Source organism: Oncorhynchus mykiss, chromosome 19, assembly GCF_057628025.1.
Source record: "Oncorhynchus mykiss isolate SJ-2025 chromosome 19, ASM5762802v1, whole genome shotgun sequence".
Lineage (NCBI taxonomy): Eukaryota > Metazoa > Chordata > Actinopteri > Salmoniformes > Salmonidae > Oncorhynchus > Oncorhynchus mykiss.
In genome coordinates, this window is record NC_143040.1 from 56,011,303 (window position 1) to 56,035,468 (window position 24,166).

The 24,166-nt window shown below is 44.3% G+C and overlaps 1 protein-coding gene across 6 annotated transcripts in view; it reads right to left on the reverse strand.

Moving 5' to 3' along the window:
- Positions 1-24,166, reverse strand: part of LOC110498370 (ral GTPase-activating protein subunit alpha-2) — a 181,871-nt gene that overhangs the window by 58,210 nt on the left and 99,495 nt on the right. For all 6 annotated transcript variants that reach the window (XM_090211419.1, XM_090211421.1, XM_090211420.1 and 3 more), the window contains 12 exons: positions 21,171-21,299; positions 20,680-20,808; positions 20,447-20,505; positions 20,095-20,203; positions 16,871-16,981; positions 16,683-16,751; positions 16,286-16,423; positions 13,898-14,078; positions 11,166-12,207; positions 10,737-10,808; positions 9,152-9,275; positions 3,709-3,864 (listed from right to left, as the gene is read on the reverse strand). In XM_090211419.1, coding sequence (XP_090067545.1) covers positions 3,709-3,864; positions 9,152-9,275; positions 10,737-10,808; positions 11,166-12,207; positions 13,898-14,078; positions 16,286-16,423; positions 16,683-16,751; positions 16,871-16,981; positions 20,095-20,203; positions 20,447-20,505; positions 20,680-20,808; positions 21,171-21,299 — 2,319 coding nt within the window. The remainder of the gene's footprint in view (positions 1-3,708; positions 3,865-9,151; positions 9,276-10,736; positions 10,809-11,165; positions 12,208-13,897; positions 14,079-16,285; positions 16,424-16,682; positions 16,752-16,870; positions 16,982-20,094; positions 20,204-20,446; positions 20,506-20,679; positions 20,809-21,170; positions 21,300-24,166) is intronic.

The following is a 24,166-nucleotide window of genomic DNA, read 5'->3' on the forward strand; positions in this document are numbered from 1 at the left end:
TATATTATGTGCCTAATAAAGTAACAGTTGACCGTAACAGCGTTGACAACATCTTAAATCAGCCAAATCCCCTTGAGACAGGGGGAATGGAAGCTTGTTGTGTGGAACAGGGAGGGGCAATTGAATGAAAGATTCACCAAAAATGAACATTCTTAAAACATTTCTATGGGTAACAGGGTTGACGTGTTATGCTCGACAAACTCACTTTTTCACCACAAAGCGGCAAAATAGTGTAAACGCATGTGAGCTGGTTCTACGCTATGATTTGACTCAATGTCTTTTCTGAATTTTTTATTTAAAGCAGCAATCAGCATTTAAAAGCTTTCTCCCCAACCGTTTCAGTAAAAAAAAGCAGTGTGATAGGGCTGGACAAATGTAACCACTCAAATTAACAGACAGCAATATGGATGCAAGGACAGAGCATGCATGATAATAAAATTATGGTTTTAACCATGTTTTGAGGCTACATAGTGTTTCTTTACATTTACAATTTTCTTTTGTAAAATAAGCTTATATTTTAGGTTCAGATGGCGTATGACAGTTGAACTAAGCTCATGAGGCATTTATAAGATATTCTTCAAGATTTAATGGGTACATTGAATGAATTCCAAAATGGATGAATCAACTGCAATCTGCAGATTGCCCCTTTAAAAATGAATAGTTTCACCATATTAAAATGAAAGTTTAGTTTACATAAGTGTTGACCATAAATGAGGGACAGGTTGTTGTTGTTTTTTTATTTATTTTTTATTTTAAAACAAATCACCAATAAAATTGAAAAATAATAATCTTTAGAAATGACTATCAAAGCAACAAAATAACTAGGGCTTTACAAAGATGGTGAAAACTGTGAGAAATGTTGGGGTTCAGTTGGTTAAAATCTTACTCGAGTCACAGAGGATGCAAAGGGACATGTCTACTTGCACATTCATCTTCTGCACATCACTCCAGTGTTTAATTGCTAAACCGGAATTATTTCGCCACTATGGCCTATTTATTGCTTTACCTCCCTAATCTTACTACATTTGCACACACTGTATACAGATTTTTCTATTGTGTTATTGACTGTATGTTTGTTTATTCCATGTGTAACTCTGTGTTGTTTTTGTCGCACTGCTTTGCTCTATCTTGGCCAGGTCACAGAACTTGTTCTCAACTGGCCTACCTGGTGAAATAAAGGATTTTTTTTTTTACAAATAATTATAATAACACAAATGCTGAATTCTAGCACTTTAGCAAGTCTTTATTCATATAAAAAAATCTGACATATTGAATTTTCTATGTGGCCCATTGTTACGTCCACCATCAAGAAACCCCCAGGGGTACGTGCAATGCCGTCGGGGGTACGCCAAATAAAAAGGTGATTCATATTCCCCCCCCCCCCCCCACATTTTCAAACAGTGCATTTATATTTTCCAACAGGGCTATACATTTGGGTGAGTTTTTTACAAGTAGCCTTGTTTCACTGCCAAAAATAAAATTAAACCACCTAGTGTTCAGAGAAATAACAACACAATGTCAAATACAGGTAGCCTAGTCAAATAATTAACATCCAATCACATTAACCATTACTCTCTCGCGGGAATTCCACTAACGGTCCGAATGTAGCCGCTGCACATTCTGTTTGCTCGAAAATTGATAAATGGTTAAAAAAAGTAAGGCGTCCATAGAGACACATACCAGCTTTGCTACTACCAGCAGTACTACACCTGCACCTGTCGACGACACAAGTTGTTCTGCTTCCACAAGCACATCTAATGTTAGCATCAGTAATTCCTCATTTGTTGCTAGCCCAGCTAGCATGGACACTGACAGTTGTGAATCTGATGCAACCGAAGAGCTACTGCCCCCTTACCCGGGAAAGCACCGAACACCAGACAGGGACGATGGACCATCGAAGACGCGCAAATATATGATGAGAACTACATTGATTTGGGGTTCACTTATATTGAGAGTAATGCCTTTCCTCAGCCACAGTGTGTTATATGTGCAAAATAAGTATTTCACAACTCGATGAAACCTTCACTCTTGTGCAGACATTTAGAAACAAAACATGCCCATTTAAAAATTAAGCCACGTGAGTTTTTGGAGTGAGAATTAAGACGACTTTCGAGTAGTAAGTCATGTATAAAAGCAACAGATACCATTAATTACTGCTTTACATACAAGCCAGTGAATTCTATGAGTTACAGGTGGATGAGTCAACAGACTCATCCACAGCTCCTGGCACAGCTCCTGGTATATGTTGGTTATGTTTATGAGGCGTCAATTAAGGAAGACATCCTCTTCTGCAAACCACTGGAAACCAGGACAACATGAGAGGATATTTTTAAAGTACTGGACAGCTTTGTGACATCAAATGGACTTTGGTGGTCAAGATGTGTTGCTATTTGTTCTGATGGCGCAAAAGCCATTACAGAGAGACATAGTGGAGTGGTAACGCGCGTGCAAGCAGTTGCTCCTGACGCCACTTGGGTACACTGCAGCATTCAACGAGAGGCTCTTACTGCCAAGGGAATGCCTATCAGCTTGAAATATGTTTTGGACACTACAGGGAAAATGGGTAACTTAGTTCATTTAAAGCAAGGCCCCTGAACTCTTGTGTATTTTCTGCATTATGCAATGATATGGGCAGCGACCATGTAATGCTTTTACAACATAGTGCGCTGGTTATCAAGGAGCAATGTATTAACATGTTTTTTTTAATTGAGAGACAAGCTTAAAGTTTTCGTTAATGACATCATTTTCACATGTCTGACCGCTTGCATGATGACGAGTTTCTCACACGACTGGCCGATCTGGGTGATGTTTTTTCTTGCCTGAATGATCTGAATCTAGGATTACAGGGACTCTCCATAACTATATTCAATGTGCGGGACAAAATTGAGGCTATGATTAAGAAGATGGAGCTCTTCTCTGTCTGCATTAACAAGGACAACACACAGGTCTTTCCATCATTGTATGATTTTTGTGTGCAAATGAACTCAAGCTTACGGACAATGTCAAATGTGATATAGCAAAGCACCGGAGTGAGTTGGGTGCGCAATTACGCAGGTACTTCCCCAAAATGGATGACACCAACAACTGGATTCGTTATCCCTTTCATGCCCTGCCTCCAGTCCACTTACCGATATCTGAACAAGAGAGCCTCAACGAAATTGCAACAAGCGGTTCTGTGAAAATTTAATTTAATCAGAAGCCACTGCCAGATTTCTGGATTGGGATGTGCTCAGAGTATCCAGCCTTGGCAAATCACGCTGTTACGACACTGATGCCCTTTGCAACCACGTACCTATGTGAGAGTGGATTCTCGGCCCTCACTAGCATGAAAACTAAATACAGGCACAGACTATGTGGAAAATTATTTAAGACTGGGACTCTTTCCAATACAACCAAACATTGCAGAGTTATGTGCATCCTTTCAAGCACACCCTTCTCATTAATTTGAGGTGAGTTATTCACAATTTTTGATGAACAAATAAAGTTCCCACGAGCCGGGTTGTGACAAAAACTCACTAATGTTTATGTTTAATAAATGTATCGTATAGTGTGTGTGGCAGGCTTACAATGATGTCAAAAAACAAAATTTGAGAGTGTGCTGACCCTGGTGCTAAAGGTGGTACGCAGCTGGAGGTTGAATGTTTGAAGGGGTATGGGACTATAAAGTTTGGGAACCACTGATCTGGAAGGAGTAATATTAACAAGTACCTTTTTGGTGAGGCAGTCGTCAGAGTTGGACGGCATGCGTGTGGACACATGCAAGATGACTTCCACTGTGGAGGTAGCGTAGTAGGGAGCAGTGTGTCCTGTGCTGCCGTTCCTCTGAAGACCTCCCATGAAGCCACAGTGTGTGGCTAGATCCACCTGAGGAGGACACAACACGGTTAGGAGAGCGTGATGTCAGTGTACGTGTGTCAGAGAGAGAGACGAGATGCAGGGCAGGGTTTCCGCTAGCCGGTAATAGCCGGCTTTTGGCCCAAAAAATAAATAGAAAAGCCAATAAATACAATTGCTGCTGGCCAACGGTCCAGGAGAAAAAGAAAAGAATCCCATTGCATAATAATAATAACGACTTTTAGCCTATTCATTGATGGAAATATTAGTCGATGTAAATGCATTTGAATAGTCATACTTATAGTTCTATAGCAGGGGTACTCAACTCTGACCCTACGAAGTCTAGAGCCTGCTGGTTTTCTGTTCTACCTGCTAATTAATTGCAGACACCTGTGTCCCATGTCTAAATCAGTCCCTGATTACAGGGGAACAATTTAAAAAATGCAGTGGTTTTGTTTGAGAGATCTACAGGTTAATTTGCAAATATGGTGAAAATAAATTGCAGTCTGTACAGTATATTTGTTATATATCTTATTTATCGCACGTGTACAGCATACAGATACAGAGCCTTTTAGCAGAAAATCTGTCAGACAGCACAAGAGCTGCTGCTTCAGCATCTCAAATAGCAAATGCATAGGCAATGAAAGGCAGGCTTCATCAGTTTCATCATCAATTTTTCTTGGGTCACTATAACTATATCTATTTTGCCAATTGGATTGATCCCCTCTACCACACGGAACCCCACTAATCTACCGACGGAAATGCACAAGGTGGCTAAAAACAGACCTCCATCCTATGCTAGCTTGCTACCCATGGCTCGACTAGCTGTCTGAATCGCCGTGACCCCAACCAACCTCACTACTCACTGGACCCTTTTGATCACTCGACTAAGCATGCCTCTCAATGTCAATATGCCTTGTCCATTGCTATTCTGGTAAGTGTTTATTGGCTTATTTCACTGTAGAGCCTCTAGCCCTGCTCATTAAACCTTAACCAACCTTTCAGTTCCACAACCCACACATGCGATGACATCACCTGGTTTCAATGATGTTTCTAGAGACAATATCTCTCTCATCATCACTCAATGCCTAGGTTTACCTCCACTGTATTCATATCCTACCATACCTTTGTCTGTACATTATACCTTGAAGCTATTTTATCGCCTTTTACTCTCTGTTCCAGACGTTCTAGACGACCAATTCTGATAGCTTTTAGCCGTACCCTTATCCTACTCCTCCTCTGGTGAAGTAGAGGTGAATCCAGGCCCTGCAGTGCCTAGCTCCACTCCTATTCCCCAGGCGCTCTCTTTTGATGACTTCTGTAACAGTAATAGCCTTGGTTTCATGCATGTTAACATTAGAAGCCTCCTCCCTAAGTTTGTTTTATTCACTGCTATAGCACACTCTGCCAACCCGGAGGTTCTAGCCGTGTCTGAATCCTGGCTTAGGAAAACCACCCAAAATTCTGAAATCTTCATCCCTAACTACAACATTTTCAGACAAGATAGAACTGCCAAAAGGGGCGGTGTTGCAATCTACTGCAAAGATAGCCTGCAGTGTTCTGTTCTACTATCCAGGTCTGTACTCAAACAATTTGAACTTCTACTTTTAAAAATCCAACTCTCTAAAAACAAGTCTCTCGCCGTTGCAGCCTGCTATAGACCAACCTCTGCCCCCAGCTGTGCTCTGGACACCATTTGTGAACAGATTGCCCCCCATCTATCTTTAGAGCTCGTGCTGCTAGGCGACCTAAACGGGAACATGCTTAACAACCCAGCCACCCTCAATCTCACACAAATGATCAATGAACCTACCAGGTTACCCCAAAGCCGTAAACACGGGCACCCTCATATATATCATCATAACCAACTTGCCCTCTAAATACACTTCTGCTGTTTTCAACCAAGATCTCAGCGATCACTGCCTCATTGCCTGCATCCGTAATGGGTCAGCGGTCAAATGACCTCCACTCATGACTGTCAAACGCTCACTGAAACACTTCAGCGAGCAGGCCTTTCTAATCGACCTGGCCGGGGTATCCTGGAAGGATATTGATCTCGTCTCGTCAGTAGAGGACGCCTTGTTATTTAAAAAAAAAATATGCCTTAAATAAGCATGCCCCATTCAAGAAATTTTGAACCAGGAACAGATATAGCCCTTGGTTCTCTCCAGACCTGACTGCCCTTCACCAACACAAAAACATCCTATGGCGTTCTGCATTTGCATCGAACAGCCCCCGTGATATGCAACTTTTCAGGGAAGCTAGAAACCAATATACACAGGCAGTTAGAAAAGCCAAGGCTAGCTTTTTCAAGCATAAATTTGCTTCCTGCAACACAAACTCAAAAAAGTTCTGGGACACTGTAAAGTCCATGGAGAATAAGAACACCTCCTCCCAGCTGCCCACTGCACTGAAGATAGGAAACACTGTCACCACCAACAAAACCACTATAATTGAGAATTTCAACAAGCATTTTCTACGGCTGGCCATGCTTTCCACCTGGCTACCCCTACCCCGGTCAACAGCACGGCACCCCCCAAAGCAACTTGCCCAAGCCTTACCCAATTCTCCTTCTCCCAAATCCAGTCAGCTGATGTTCTGAAAGAACTGCAAAATCTGGACCCCTACAAATCAGCTGGGCTAGACAATCTGGATACTTTCTTTCTAAAATTATCTGCCGAAATTGTTGCCACCCCTATTACTAGCCTGTTCAACCTTGCTTTAGTGTTATCTGAGATTCCTAAAGATTGGAAAGCAGCTGCGGCCATCACCCTCTTCAAAGGGGGGGACACTCTTGACCCAAACTGCTACAGACCTAAATCTATCCTACCCTTCGAAAGCCAAGTCAACAAACAGATTACCGACCATTTCCATATCCCACCCATCTCTGGTATGCAATCGGGTTTCAGAGCTGGTCATGGGTGCACCTCAGCCACGATCAAGGTCCTAAACAATATCATAACTGCCATCGATAAGAAACAATACTGTGCAGCCATATTCATTGATCTGGCCAAGGCTTTCGACTTTGTCAATCACCACATCCTCATCGGCAGACTCGACAGCATTGGTTTCTCAAATGATTGCATTGCCTGGTTCACCAACTACTTCTCTGATAGAGTTCAGTGTGTCAAATCGGAGGGTCTGTTGTCTGGACCTCTGGCAGTCTGTATGGGGGTGCCACATGGTTAAATTCTTCGACTGACTCTTCTTTGTATACATCAATGATGTCGCTCTTGCTGCTGGTGAGTCTCTGATCCACCTCTACGCAGACGACACCATTCTGTATACTTCTTGCCCTTCTTTGGACACTGTGTTAACAACCCTCCAGGCGAGCTTCAATGCCATACAACTGTCCTTCCGTGGCCTCCAATTGCTCTTAAATACAAGTAAAACTAAATAAATGCTCTTCAACCGATCGCTGCATGCACCTGCCCGCCTGTCCAACATCACTACTCTGGACGGCTCTGACTTAGAATATGTGGACAACTACAAATACCTAGGTCTGGTTAGACTGTAAACACTTCTTCCAGACATCAAACAGACATCAAACATCTCCAATCCAAAGATAAATCTAGAATTGGCTTCCTATTTCGCAACAAAGCATCCTTCACTCATGCTGCCAAACATACCCTTGTAAAACTGACCATCCTACCAATCCTCGACTTCGTCGATGTCATTTACAAAATAGTCTCCAATACCCTACTCAATAAATTGGATGCAGTCTATCACAGTGCCATCCGTTTTGTCACCAAAGCCCCATATACTACCCACCACTGCGACCTGTACGCTCTCGTTGGCTGGCCCCCGCTTCATACTCATAAAGCCCTGCCTTATCTCAGCTCGCTGGTCACCATAGCAGCACCCACCTGTAACACGTGCTCAAGCAGGTATTTCTCTCTGGTCACCTCCAAAATGAATTCTTCCTTTGGCCGCCTATCCTTCCAGTTCTCTGCTGCCAATGACTGGAATGAACTACAAAACCTCTGAAACTGGAAACACTTATCTTCCTCACTAGCTTTAAGCACCAGCTGTCAGAGCAGCTCACAGATTACTGCCCCTGTGCATAGCCCATCTATAATTTAGCTCAAACAACTACCTCTTTCCCTACTGTATTTATTTATTTTGCTCCTTTGCACCCCATTATTTCTATCTCTACTTTGCACATACTTCCACTGCAAATCAACCATTCCAGTGTTTTACTTGCTATATTGTATTTACTTCGCCACCATGGCCTTTTTTTGCCTTTACCTCCCTTCTCACCTCACTTGCTCACATTGTATATAGACTTATTTTTCTACTGTATTATTGACTGTATGTTTGATTTACTCCATGTGTAACTCTGTGTTGTTGTATGTGTCGAATCTGCTTTGCTTTATCTTGAGCAGGTAGCAATTGTAAATGAGAACTTGTTCTCAACTTGCCTACCTGGTTAAATAAAGGTGAAAAAAATCAGCTCGTCGCACACCACTTTACAATGAGCTGGAGGCAGTACGCGGTCGGAAAACATATACATTTTACTACATATTATGAGGCATGTCTTACCTTGCATCAAAGTAGCCTAGCCAAAATCAGACCACATCCGTGGAGGCAATTATTTTCTAATCAACTTTCTTTCATTGTCCAGGAGCCAAAGGCACAATCGTAGTCATATTAGCAACCCATGCTAGTTGTTGCATATTACATCTCCCCTCTTTCTAAATTTCTAATGGATATTTTCATCTGTTACATGAAACCACTCGCATGGTGCTATTGTGTGCTATTGACAATGGTATTTTCCCACTAATTGCATTATTGCTGTCCTTTTATTATCTGAAGAAATAAAAGTTTATCAACATTTTAAGGCATACTGGTTGTATGAATCTGGGATCTATCGTCTCAAAACTGTCCCAGAGTCTGTTTGGATTAGGCCATTTCTTTCTCGACAAGCTGACCAATAGAATAGGTACACTTTTCTACTATGGGTGATAGTAGATTGACATAGGTAGTGATTTTGCTGTTTGTTACTCATCTTATTGGCCGAGGAAAAGTAAATGTGGACAGTTATTCTTAACTTCAAAGTGCCCATCATAACTCAGTAAGGCCTGCACATTGTTGCATGTTCTGTTAATATGAATGACCATCATCTAAATATGATTTATGTCATCATGAGCACCATGGGTGGACGCACTAATCAGAGTTATGCACCCAATGCACATGGGTCCGGTAAATTTCTCAAATGTCCGTTAAATTAAAATGCTGCCAGTCAAATGTCCAGCGCCACAATTTCCTAATGGAAACCCTGCCGCAGGGGTGTGTGTGTGTGTGTGTGTGTGTGTACCTCCCATCCCAGGCCAGACACAAAATCCTCGTAGGTCTGACTGCCTGCGCTGTTGGACAGGATGGAGCATTTGTCCTCCTGACCCTCCCCGATGTAGAACACAGCGATCTTGTGTGTCTCCCTGCTGTTAAGACAAACACACAGACCTGTCGTTAGAACAATGGACCTAGCGAAGCTACACTGTTCTTAGTGCCTACCTCCACACTCATCCCAGTTAAGATGGGCGTGCTCTGAAATGTGAACTACGCACCACCAAACGTAACCTGGTCTCAAAAGCAAAACAAATTATATTTGGCTGAAATCTGTGGCACTTAATTTAGTATGAAATATTACTTTACGTTAGGTTACATTGGCCTACAAATGTAATAGCAGTCATTCAATATAATATGAATTGCAGGGTTAGGATTTAGGTTAAAGTTAAGGGAAAGGTTAGCTAACATGCTAAGAGGTTGCAAAGTAGGGAAAAGCAGTAAGCAGTTAACTGACTAGGTATCCCCCTTTCCCTTTCCTAGTTACAAAGTTGCTAATTAGCTAAAATGCTAAAGTTGTTTGTGATGAGATTCGAACATAACCTTTGGGTTGCTAGACATTCAAGTAACCTACTGTCCTATCGAACGTAACATATCATACTAAATCTGAGTGCCACTGATTTTAGTAAAATATCATATGCTTTGCTCTGAGACCAGGCTGTCAAACATACATCTCCAAACAATACTGTGCAAATTCCAAAAAGTAATTGTAGCAAATACGGTTAATAAAAAAAAAAATGTAACCTTTATTTAACTAGGCAAGTCAGTTAAGAACAAATTCTTATTTACCATGACGACCTACCAGGGAACAGTGGGTTAACTCCCTTGTTCAGGGGCAGAATGACAGATTTTGACCTTGTCAGCTCAGGGATTTGATCAAGCAACCTTTCAGTTACTGGCCCAACGCTCTAACCACTAGGCTAACCTAAGCCCACTAATGAAGATTCTTAAGAGTTAGTGTACAATAGTATATGTGTTTACTGCCCTCCCCCCCGTCATGTGACAAACAAAACAAGAGCAGACACAGAGTTCCACCCCTGCGCTTTACCGTTGTCATGGCGGAGCATGGTGCTGTGTTAAATTGGGGGCATTTTGGATGCTTCGACACAGGTTGCCTTGTCTGGCAAAATCCTGGGGGCATTCTTTAATAAGCCCCAGTCATTAGCAGTGTGAAGTGCCTATTGATCGCTGTGCGTGAGTACTGCCTAGCTGTGATCAGCTCGAGATGGTGTAGATTAGGAGGAGAGGAGGGGAGGGCAGAGTGAAGCAGTTTTAATACGCGTCGCCTTGAGAGTGTGATCTTTACTGATTTAGAGGAAGAGAATCTTCATTAGCAGGCGTAGGTTCAGAGTAATGACGGACATGGAACGCCGCAATATTTCAGGCTTAGCTAGAATACCTAGGTGAAATCTAGGATGGTTTGTTCAAAAGGTCTTGCTTAGAGATTCAGTAAGTTCCTTTTATGCCGAACAAGAAGCAAATCATACATGGCAATGTTACCTAGGGATACAGTGTGTGCTGAAGAGGCCCTAAATAATCAGTGTACAGGAACATACCACTGCCTGGAATCCAAATTCTTCAGTTCTCTCAAAAGTTTTGAGTTCTTCTTCAGGAGATGAAAGCTTTTCCTGAAAAGTAATTAACAAATTTGAACTTGAAAAGCATCCAGATGGCACTTCATATGTACCAGTGTACCAGTGCATGCTATTTTTTGAATGGTAAAAAGCAGATTGAAAGTAGGATAGGAAAGCTTCATGTTTAACTTTTGGTCTGACAAGTAACAGGTGCAAACAGGTTTAAATTGAGCTCCGAGACCATTACTAATCTACAGTTGGGCACGGTTTCCCTGTGGAGAGCAGATTAACACAACACACCCTGCCAGGAGTTCCTTGTACTTTTTCTCTCCCACTTTCTCTCTCTCTGTGAGGTATTCTTCTAACTAGTCTACAGCTGTGGATGTGGTGGTGTTGTGCTTTGCTCTGTACCTGTGGTCCCATGAGTTCATACCCAGGTCGTTGAGTAGCAGTCTGCAGAAGTAGAAGAGAGCTTTGGGCTCCTGGTGAGCGGGTTCTCTCTGGCCGGTGGCCTTGACGCTCACGTCTGCGTTCCACCTCTTCATCTGCTCCTCCTCCTGCTGCATCTGCCTGAGGATGGCCTCCATGATGGCCCCCTCCTGCTCCAGGTTCATTCCACAGGGAGAGGGGGCTGGCTGGTTGAGCCTCAGCCGGGGCTGGGGCAGGCACTCAGGGCTGCTGTATCCCAGGTCTTCTAGGAGCTGGTCCAGGCCATCTACCTCCTCCTCATCACAGCCTGACTGGGAGTCCCAGCCAGGGGGGTTGGAGCGCTCGGAGGTGCCTGGTGAGGTGGGCTTGGTGGTGGAGTGGTTGTAGGGGTCTGAGGTGCCTGGTGAGGTGGGCTTGGTGGTGGAGTGGTTGTAGGGGTCTGAGGTGCCTGGTGAGGTGTGCTTGGTGGTGGAGTGGTTGTAGGGGTCTGAGGTGCCTGGTGAGGTGGGCTTGGTGGTGGAGTGGTTGGAAGGGTCTGAGGTGCCTGGTGAGGTGGGCTTGGTGGTGGAGTGGTTGAAAGGGTCTGAGGTGCCTGGTGAGGTAGGCTTGGTGGTGGAGTGGTTGGAGGGGTCTGAGGTCCTCTGATGCATGCCGTTGACTCCCTCCTGCGTGCGGTAGAGGACCCCTCCGTCCCAGGAGTACTTTCCAGAGATGTCCCTGACGATGACTCGTACCTGGGAGGAGTTGTCATAGGGTTCCCCTGGACCAGAGGGCTCCGAGGGTACCTGGAGGTAGGACACCAGGGTGCTGTCGTTGAACACAAACAGCTGCAGATTGGGGCTCTTGAACACCTCAGAGGAGAGTTCTGATGACTCCACAAAGGGGTTGTCGTGGTTCTCACTGACCAGGCTGTGCAGGAGGGCGGGGCCACCACTGAGGGGATGGTGGCCCAGGTGGTTCACAAGGTGTGTCATGATCATCCGCGCCGTCAGAGGGATGAGCTCCATATTCCGTCTTTTTTTCTCTGGAGGCAAGAGGAGAACAGGAATAAGATGGTCCAAAGACATCCTGAGAGACAAATCATTTAGTTAACCCTGTAAATAACCCCCCCATTTACATGTATTTTATACAGGGAAGTCAAGACCCAGCACATGTACTTTGTCATGTATTGTATGCACTCATGTTTTTGATGTTTTGTGTGGACCCCAGGAAGAGTAGCTGCTGCATGTGCATTTTACATGTATATTTTCATAATTTTTTTCGTACTGTGCAACAGCTAATGTGCAACAGCTAATGTGCAACAGCTAATGTGCAACAGCTAATGTGCAACAGCTAATGTGCAACAGCTAATGTGCAACAGCTAAAGGGGATCCTTATAAACTATAGTAAATTTATGAAGCAGTTCTCAATTCTCTGGCCTTTTCACACAAAGCTAGCTTTTCCTTCATAATAACTAATAGCGTTGTTTTTCATTTCTCACAACGGTTACGGCCAACACACCTCTGCCATAAATAAGTAGGTAGCATCTAATCATGGGAGACAACTTTGAAAAGGCCATTGAGTCTGCTACAATGGGCGGAGAGAAAAGACTGGCAAAGTGCTAATGAGGAGCAGGTCTTTACAGCACGGTGAATAGAGTGCTGCTCCCTGAATCAGATTGATTTAAATGCTCAGAACTATTCCAAAATGAAAGAGTTACGATGGGGGGAAAAAACAAGAAGATGCGCTCCGCATTGTGACAGTGCTATCAATACCATCATCCCTCATCAAAGTGGAGAAAGCTCTTTAGAGAGGCTGCATTAGAGATACACAAGCCCTTTGATGAGACTTAATCAATATGATCTCAAGGGGAATGCATAGTGCTCTTTGGCTGCTCTTCTGTAGTTTCTATCTAGACTTTGTAGCGCTGTCTGAAAAGTAATGACATAAGCTAGATATTTCAGCTGGGCTTAGCCAACATTGCGTCAATGGGTATGTTCTTTTGGTTGAAAGAAAAACTTCTGACTTCTGAAACATTAGTGGAGGAAACGGCCATTGTAAAGAAATACTCTAATACATAACCTAATGGCACCACAAGGTCACTCATAAATAACATTTTTAGATGTCTCTGATAATGGGTCCTCTCCCTGGGGCAGAGCACTAATGGCTACCTCTTTAAACATTCCATTCCATGTGTTAGTCTAGTCAATATTAGGTCAAAACATTAACATTTAATAGAGTAGCTACCTCCAAATGGAAGGCTACCTATTAAAAACTTACATCTCCCTGTAAATCCCCTTACTGCCCATTTCCCAGGTGGTTTGGGAGAGGAAGAGTGTGGTCTGGATGAGGAAGAGTAATATGTAAAACAAGCAGGGGCAGCTGGGCAAATAATACTTGGATGACAGGGTACTCGAAAGCATTCCAACGCTCAAACGCACCGTCTCTAACGCTCAAACGCACCGTCTCTAACGCACAAACGCACCGTCTCTAACGCACAAACGCACCGTCTCTAACGCACAAACGCACCGTCTCTAACGCACAAACGCACCGTCTCTAACGCACAAACACACAAATGTACACAGCCCTCCTTTAATTTCTCTGTCAGCCCTAGAACAATCTCCTACACAGCAGGTACTAAATTGGGTGGCATCTCATCTGCCCATCCTGTCTCCTGCTGTGTTGGGTGACAGTGGTGAGGGCAGTGACAGTTGTCAGGTCTCAGGTCTCCTTACCTTCGGCAACGGTGAGCAGGTTGCCAAAGTCTGCAGCAGTGTGTGAAGGCGGGGGCTCAGAATTTTTGACCTGGCCCAGCATGAGGAAGGGGTCGTAGTCAGTGGAGAGGTCAGACAGGCTCAGGAGGTAGTGACTCTGCTGGGTGTGCAGGTTGGAGCCAGAGACACAACAGTGAAGCACCTACCAAACAGGATTGAAAATAGGAGTCAACACCTAGTGAGTTAAAGCAACTACAAGAGAAAAACAGTGGTAATGTGGTAATCTTGCATGTGGCGGTAACCTTGGATACAGTCACTGCTACTGTTCCTTTGCGTGGCTGGCTGCACAGCATCAACGAGCACATGGGACTCATAAATGAGGTACATCACACACTCAAACAGACACTCTACCCAGTCTGCCTGAGATTAAAGCACGCAACAGTGGAGGCATTGACCAACAGCAGGAGCCAGTGAATAGCTGAACACTGATCTTACAGTATCTGAAACACAGGTGAAGTGACTAAGTAAGTTACTAAGTAAGAGGAAAATTATACAGTAATCTCCAATGTAGAGGTTGCAAGAATGGAAGATAATCAGCGAGGCATTGCTTATTGCACTTCGAATGGTTCAGGAACATACGGAGGAGGAATATACGGTCTGTTTGTCATGGTGAGACGGCCATCTAAGAGAAGAGAAGCTCTTTATTGCCACTAATCCATTTCTCCTGTGATGAGTGTATCGATCTGCATAACAGATGGTACGGCATCAGTCCGTTGGGTTGGCAGGACTAGATAAGACCCACTGGGTCAGTTGATTACACTGATTGGACAGGTTTACTCTGTTTGATTTAATTAAGATTTTATCCCCCTGCTCATGTTGCCACACACACACACACACACACACACACACACACACACACACACACACCTGTGTGCTGTAAGCAGAGAAGTGCTTGGAAGCTACGCCTGACATATCAGACAATAGCAAACTGTGGGGCCTCTTACACTGAGTGGGTGGACTTGGTAAACCCTTTGTGGAGGCTGGTCCATGTAAATGAATGGCTAATCCCATTCAACACACACACATACACACTTGGCTGAGGCTCAGAGGAGAGGCGCAGGTTCTGTCATCTGAAACAGTATTGTGTGGGGAAATGCAGACAGTATGTGGATTATTATGCCTAACAGTCCTCTGGGCATGGGGGGGGGGGGATTAGAGTTTATGGTGAAAAGGCCAGAACCAACCAGCTGCCACACCAAAGCCCCAAAGTGGTTCCTCTGTGGAGGAGAAAAAAAATATTTGGCTTGCTTGACAACTAAGTGGCTGCACCTCACATAGCAACAGTTCCAGGAAGGTAACACACACCCGAACAAACATGGATACGTGCAGATGTGCACAGAGGCACACTCACTCACAGACGCACAAAAACATACACACAAGCAAATAGACCACTCACGCACGCGTACGCACAGCGAGGGGAGGGTGCAGCTGCTGAGGCAGAGAGCAGATGGAGGAGCCGGAGTGGAGCTCCAGTGAACCAATAAGGTCCAGAGCAATCATGCCTTTTACACAGACCAGCCTCGTGCTGTTAGACACAAACACCAAAAAGTTCAAATCCTCAGCAGAGATGCAGAAATGTCCCATCTTTCTTCGGCATTGTGTGAATGGCTCACTTGAGTGTAATCTGCTCATTGATTTGTTAAGGGAAACATATGATACAAATCCAGAAGTGAAGCAGAACAAAGTATGCATAAACAAGACAAATTGCTTTATTCATTTTGTGAGGTTTACTGCTATGTAAATTAGTGCCTAGCTGAAAAGACTGAGTATTGAATAGCTTTATAAACTTTACTGTTATGTGCACAATAGATCAACAAATAACATTGAATTCCTAGATAGCAGCTGCAGTCTGTCATTTTAAGAAATATTCAATTAAAATCTAGACAGGCTTGTAGTTCCAGGCTTATTACGAGGACAAAGAAACATCTAAATAATTTGACCATTTCTTATCAGGGGTGACATCCATATAATGGATGGTGTTTGTTTGGCTACATCTGTCAAACCTTCAATGAATAACACCTCATTAATTTAGCCTGACGCTCAGGCTCTTCCTCAGCATTTAAATCTCTAAATAAGGTTTCAAACCCCTAATGGGTCAAAATAAAAAGACGAGAAAAAACTAAACCTGTTATAAATGAATGTTTTTGAGTATTACATGTGTATTAGCAAACAGGTGGGGTGGTTAGGTGGGCATTCTCACATAACAGTAGAAACTGGAAACAAAAATTGGAAAATTAATTTCCAAGGCGTCATAGAACAAACTTTAAATGTTGAATAGGACATCTGAATAGGTCTGTGGTGGAAGTAAGACAAAGTACTTTGACACTGTATTCTCTCTCTGTTACCCACCCTGTAGATGTAGTCGAGCAGAGGGGCCTTGTGGGATGCGGAGTCCTCCAGCACGGGCATGGTGATGGGCTCCAGCAGCATACTCAGGGGCATGGCCATGCACCAGTCCAGCAGGCACAGCAGTAGAGACACCATTAGCTGAGTCATACAAAGAGAGGAGAGGCCTTATCCATTAGCCCAGAACCCTCCACACACAATGAAGCCTACTGTATGCAAAGATAATCAATAAAACAGCTAGGGATGGGGATGAGGGTGCGAGTGAGGTAGGGACAGAGCGGGAGGGCTGGAGGGAGAAAAAGAGAGCGAGAGCTGGAGAAAAGACACAAATCGGGCCCAGATAGAGGTAGCAAGTGTTCGTGTCCTATGAAAAAAAGGGTCCTTTAGAATTTCCCCGTACCTTTTTGTCAGCCTCCACTGCCGAGTGCTCTGCGCTCGGCAACAGAAATGCTATAGTAGCCACAAAGATCTGCATGGGACAAAAATAAGGGGACATGTTGATTCTATATATTTCTCAAGTTAAAGAAGATAGCATGTCTGATAAAAGGAGATGGTTAGGTGAGCTGAGGGGGAGCCGTGTCATCCTACCTCAATGATTTTCTTTGGGAGAGAGCGCTCTAGCCTCTGGAGGTGTTCCCAGTGAGAGATGAGGAGCTGAAACAGGTCACAGGCTACATGAGCCACAGCCTTGTTCCCAAACTGACAAGCGAGAGAGAGAGACCCGCTAATTATCAAAATCCAGAAAAGAAACGTTAAATTGTACAACCTAAAAGGAAGCGATTCCCAAACGTTCCATAACAAAGCAAATCCATCCGTTCCATAACAAATCTCTCACATACAGAGAGATGAACCTGGAGAAGAGTCCCCTAAGCAAGCAGGTCCTGGGGCTCTGTTCACAAACACACCCCACAGAGCCCCAGGACAGCAACACAATTAGACCCAACCAAATCATGAGAAAACAAAAATATAATTATTTTCAATGTGTCAAGTAATTAACAAAAAACAGAGCAAACTAGAATGCTATTTAGCCCTAACCAGAGTACACAGTGGCAGAATACCTGACCACTGTGACTGACCCAAACTTAAGGAAAGCTTTGACTATGTACAGACTCCGAAGCATAGCCTTGCTATTGAGAAAGGCCACGGTAGGCAGACCTGGCTCTCAAGAGAAGACAGTCTATGTGCACACTGCCCACAAAATGACGAGGAAACTGAGCTGCACTTCCTAATCTCCTGCCAAATGAGATACATATTTTCCTCAGATTACACAGGTCCACAAAGAATTTGAAAACAAACCGGATTTTGATAAACTCCCATATCTACTGGGTGAAATACCACAGCGTGCCAACATAGCAGCAAGATTTGTGACCTGTTGCCACAAGCAAGTAGGGAACCAGTGAAGAACAAAAACCATTGTAAATACAACCCATATTTATGTTGATTTATTTTCCCTTTTGTGCTTTAACCATTTGCACATCGTTACATTACTGTATATATGCATTACACAACATTTGTAATGTCTTTATTCTTTTGGAACTTCTGTGAGTGAAATGATTACTGTTCATTTTTATTGTTTATTTCACTTTTGTATATTATCTACTTCACTTGCTTTGGCAATGTTAATTTTTTGCGTTTATTTTCAGCAAACTTAACATGTGTAAATATGAACATAACAAGATTCAACAACTTAGACATAAACTGAACAAGTTCACACACGTGACTAACAGAAATTGAATAATGTGTCCCTGAACAAAGGGGGGGGGGGGGGGGGGGGGGGTCAAAATCAAAAGCAGCAGTCAGTGTCTGGTGTGGCCACCAGCTGCATTAAGTACTGCAGTGCATCTCCTCCTCATGGACTGCACCAGACTTACCAGTTCTTGTTGTGAGATGTTACCCCACTCGTCCACCAAGGCACCTGCAAGTTCCCAGACATTTCTGGGGGGAATGGCCCTAGCCCTCACCCACCGATCCAACAGGTCCCAGACGTGCTCAATGGGATTGAGATCCGGGCTCTTCGATGGCCATGGTAAAACACTGACATTCCGGTCTTGCAGGAAATCGCGCACAGAACGAGCAGTATGGATGGTGGCATTATCATGCTAGAGGGTCATGTCAGGATGAGCCTGCAGGAAGGGTACCACATGAGGGAGGAGGATGTCTTCCCTGTAACACACAACGTTAAGATTGCCTGCAATGCCAACAAGCTCAGTCCGATGATGCTGTGACACACCGCCCCAGACCATGACGGACCCTCCACCTCCAAATTGATCCCACTCCAGAGTACAGGCCTCGGTGTAACGCTCATTCCTTCAACGGTAAACGTGAATCCGACCATCACCCCTGGTGAGACAAAACCACGACTCGTCAAAGAGCACTTTTTGCCAGTCTTGTCTGGTCCAGCAACAGTGGGTTTGTGCCCATAGGCGACGTTGTTGCCGGTGATGTCTGGTGAGGACCTGCCTTACAACAGGCCTACAGCCCTCAGTCCATCCTCTCTCAGCCTATTGCGGACAGTCTGAGCACTGATGGAGGGATTGTAAGTTCCTGGTGTAACTCAGGCAGTTGTTGTTGCCATCTTGTACCTGTTCTGCAGGTGTTCGGATGTACCGATCCTGTGCAGGTGTTGTTACACGTGGTCTACCACTGCGAGGACGATCAGCTGTCCGTCCTGTCTCCCTGTAGCGCTGTCTTAGGTGTCTCATAGCATTGCAATTTATTGCCCTGGCCACATCTGCAGTCCTCATGCCTCCTTGCAACATGCCTAAGGCACGTTCACACAGATGAGCAGGGACCCTGGGCATCTTTCTTTTTGGTGTTTTTCAATCAGTAGAAATACCTCTTTAGTGACCTAAGTTTTCACAACTGTGACCTTAATTGCCTACCGTCTGTAAGCTGTTAGTGTCTTAACGACCGTTCCACAGGTGCATGTTCATAAATTGTTTATGGTTCATTGAACAAGCATGGGAAACAGTGTTTAAACTCTTTACAATGAAGATCTGTGAAGTTATTTGGATTTTTACGAATTATCTTTGAAAGACAGGGTCCTGAAAAAGGTTTCTTTTTTTGCTGAGTTTATGTTTCCCATGCCAATAAAGCTCCTTGAGTTGAATTGAATTGAGAGCGTGCGAGAGAGAGCGGACAGTACACGAGAGATCAGGGTTCAAGGTGTTCTGGGAAGTCAACAACGTAGTAGGATGAGTAATTGTATAAAACTATTATGGGGACTCTGGCATAACAGAAAAAGGTATGAAAATGTCTTGGTTCTGCAAAAAACTTTCTTTCAAACTAAAGTTTATGGACCGATTGGCAGACCCAGTTGTGTTGTTAAAAAAGGGGATCTGGAATTCAAGGCACAGAAATAGAATGTCCCCTGTTTTCTAGCAGAATGCTTATTGTCATGTAACAAGAGCAGACAATGCAGGATTGCAAAAATGGCCCAACACAAAGACAGATCCAGAGATTTCAGCACCTGCTTTCAGAAAAGCACCCCTCCCCCCATTCACCCACTCATCCCCTTTATTTTGGGCCAGCCGGATGTGTGCGTCAGGTTGGGCAGGGCATTGAATACTGCTCCATTAGAGGGGTATTGCACTAGCAAGAAACTTAAATGCTTAAATTGGCCTGCATCCACTGAGAGCGAGTGGTCTGGAAATTACACCACATGCTCTTTTCCCAAAAACCCTCAGGAAACTCTCTCTGCATCTATCCACTGATAGACAGGGGAGCAGAGGTCTTCAAAAACACACTGTACAGGAGTCACGCAACTGAGCACCTTGTCACTCACATAGACGCTGATACATAAACACACTCACCTTTAGTGTTACGCCCAGTACATTGATGGCATCCTTGACCTGGTGGTGAATATTATTCTGCATCAGTTCCTCACATACCCACAGGCCCAGACTACACACAGCTATACACCTGGAACACACAGGAGACCAGTGAGAGAATACTGATGCACGCTATGGGAACAATTACATTCTTACTCATGTTGTATCTCTGAAGTGGCATTACCCCCTTTCCATTTTCTTCTTACATTACACAAATAAATCATAAATATTTTATTTCATTATACTATTTCTTAGAAATTTGAACATGAATCCAATCAGTCCCATTCCCTCCACACGACTGTACCTTTCTTCTGTACAACCATCCCTTTCATACCTGGCTGCCTCACAGGGTTCATTCCGTGCCGTCTTCAGTAAGATGTTGACCAGATAGTCCTGAAAGGAGAGGGCAGAGAAGACATAATGATGAACAATCCACTTCATCTACCATCCAAAATGTCCATTTTATTCATCAAGATACTTGAACTCTAACTCCTACACAATTTTTTTATTAGTTTGCTGTCTGAGTATTTACTGAAAAGACAAAGTAAATGTAAGAACTCTGAATACCTTAATGTCCTCGTTCCCAACGACGATGTTATCAGTTCCAGGAACAGTCTGCAGTAGAGGAATCTGCAGGTAGAGGTTGGGAAAACAGACCAGCGACCCAAGGACAGTCTGTGCGTCAATCCTCGGAGCCTTTCAGATGAAAATAACACATTCATTGTCTCATCACTAAAGAACTCTGATTATGTTGCATGAAACATTTCTCTTGAAGGAAAAGCCTCCAGGAGAAAGTAGAAAAGCCTCCAGGAGAAAAGCCCCCAGGAGAAAAGCCCCCGGGAGAAAAGCCCCCGGGAGCGGCAGCATTATGTCCTTTAACTCACTGAATATGTTGTTTCCATGGAGTTGAATACTGTGTAGTACATTCAACTCACTAATCTGAACTTCTAAATTAAGTATAGCAGAATATGTTTAGCGATCCTAAATACATTTGAATACATATTGCACCACCTTTGATGTAAGCCTGCCTGTGTGTCTGTGTGCGCGTGTCTGTGTACCTCGGCGGTGTCGTGGCTGAGGATGCGTGCTGCAGCGGTGATGAAGTCTCCCACCAGCATAGTGAAGCCAGGCAGGCCCAGGTAGAAGAAGCGTGGGGAACAGGAACGGATCACTGTGTTTAGAACGTCCTGAGAGGGAACACAAACACAGATGGTCATGGTGGTTAGGTCAATGGATGGATTGAATGAGCATTACATTAAACATAGAGCCATATCTTTTGTAGGCAGGTGGCATGTATTCCTGATATTGTGATGGGTGTATTTTGGGGAATGGACAGACACTGAGCTCTGGAAAAGAATGATAGCATAGTAGTGCATCCCAAATTGCTACAAATATGACAACAGTGCACTCAGGAGAGCACAGCATTTCACAGTCCATATCTTACACAAACAAAATGAGTGTGAATGAGGGATGGAGAAAAAGGGAGGGGAAGAAAGAGGCAGCAGATGGGTTGATCACACAGCACAAGGGAAGGGGAATGGTGGAACAAAAGTAGCGCGCGTGCGCGCGCACACACACACACACACACACACACACACACACACACACACAGTATTAAAAAAGTATTGAAGAGGGATTTAAGTATACGTGGGCAGAATGTACCACTTCACAATAATAATGGTGGACTGTCATCTCATTACCCTGTTTGCTAGTAAAGTACAGTACACTGAAAACATGCATTGGGTATATTCATAAAGTACTGTGTCTAATAAAGAACTGAAATAGGTTGCAATGGAAGACCTCACATTGCCTTAAATGTCAGGAGTGAACTGAAATTCTTGAGATAATAATGTAATAGAACTACATAAGGGGGGGATTGTTTGCTTAACTGTGTGTGTGTGTGTGTGTGTGTGTGTGTACACAGCCAAGGTCCAGGCCAGGAACACCTGCCTTTAGGATAGCTGTAAACGTGTGTAAATCAGGTGGTTCAAACAGAGGCCTTGTGTCTCACTGAGTCCTAAACCCCAGTACACCTCAGCAAACACCCGACACACTCCTCCCCAACCCCTCCCAACATGAATCCCCTCAAATGAAGCCTTTGTAGACACAGAGTGGGGAAATAAAATAGGAATAGAAAAACAAAGGCAATAAGGAACCAGTCAAAACATAGCGATGTGGCAGCGTTGGGTTTGGAGGCCCATTTTAACCTAATTTCTGCCGTATTTGACCTCTGAGAGGCGTAATGTCGGCTGATCGCCTGAAGTTAGCATTTTAGGGGAAGCAATTAACCTACAAAGTATTTCCATTCTGCCTGTAAGTAAAGGGAGCTGGATGTGAAAGGAGTGTGTGGTAGTAGAGATCTGAGCACTGCTGCGTGCAGTAGGGCTGAGGGTTGGCAGTAGGATTGGCCTGCTCTGCTCTGTTCAACAAAAGGTGCATTAATACAAGCCTGACAGGAGGCTTCTTAACCCTTTCATTCTGCCGTGTTTGGTAGGCACACAACCCACATTTCTTACATGGAATGAAATATTTCCCCATTTACTGGTCATTAGTGACATCATGACACTACTATCAGTTCTTATCACAGAAGGAGTTTGTAAAACAGGGTTTTCCCAGTCCAGGCATGTTAATAGGTAGTGCCGATCTGTATGGCTATGTCAAGGTGGAGAGGTGCTTTTGGAGGGTTTAATCATCAACTAAACCGCTGGGTTTTGAACCGCAGCACAACTCAACTGTCACATTTCCCTCTCTCTCCACAGGCAGCCGTTACACAGATGAAACAATCCCTGTTTCACTGATACATTGGGGGGGGGGGGGAGAAACTGATGGTTTTGCACAGGGAGAGCAGGTGTTAGAGAGATATTTAATGACTGGCTCACACAACCCTAGCACATTTAATGCACAAGCAACAACTTTTCAGTAGGCTGAACAGCACTCTTATTAAATAGATGACTGCCATTGTGCAAAGGCCAAGGTAATGCTACTGCAGACTCGGTAGACTGCACGCGCGCGCGAGAGAGACAGACTGGACACTATCAGTGATATTGGCAGCCAGGAGGAGAGGATGTACCCTCCTTCATAGCCCCTCCTTTTTAGTGAAAAAACCCTGTCATGTTATATTTGCAAACATGTGCAGTGCTTAAATATTGTATAATCAGAGTATTTTGTTGTTGTTAAACATTTCAAGACTAGACAGACCATTAAAATACAAAGAAATGGGGAAAATAGATAGGGAGAATTTGAGTGGGACAGAGTAGACTAAAGAGAGAAGAACAGTAGATTTGGGAGGGATACTGCAGGGGAGGTTGGATAGAGGAAGAAGGAAGGGGGGGATGGAGTAAGAGGCACATTGTTATGTAAAGCAGGCGTGCGGCTGGGCTGTCCCTCCATTGTGTGGCGTGAGGACTCTTTCTCCGGGCAATTTGAACACGCTCCAGCGCCCAGCCAGCTCAGCACTGGCGGCCCAGGCCCCATATTATATTTAGGCACAACAAAAGCTGGAGAATGCCACCCTGTCCCTCCTGGCCGGCCCCCTCATTTCTCTACAACGCATTCCCCGTGAGCTCCCCTTCCTCCCCAGTCTCTCCCTCATCTCTGGCCCCGGTCATCTCCAGCTCCGGTCAACGTGTCACTAATGGAGCGCGACAGACGTCAGTCCATAATTAATCACAAATACACGGCAGGAGCTCAAACATTACTTAACGACATGGAAAACATTCTAATAAGCTTGTCGTGCTGCCAAGGAGCAATATAAACCCGTGGGCAAAGGGAAAAAAAACAAAATATAATTTATTTACAGTCCCCCCCCCCCCCCTTCAATCTCTTTCCAACTCACTCCCTCTCCTGTTTTTAGAGCAGCCAGCCAGCTAACCAGGCAGGGTGGCAGGGTGTGGTTAGATAGAGGAGGACAGTGTGCCCTCATCACCACCGGCTGGCAGGAGGCGACAGAGCAAGAGGTCTGGAGAGATCCAGCTGAGCAGAGGCCTAGAAAAACGCAAGACTACACTGGCGTGAACCCAGATGACTCTTACCTACGCACAATACATTACTAGCT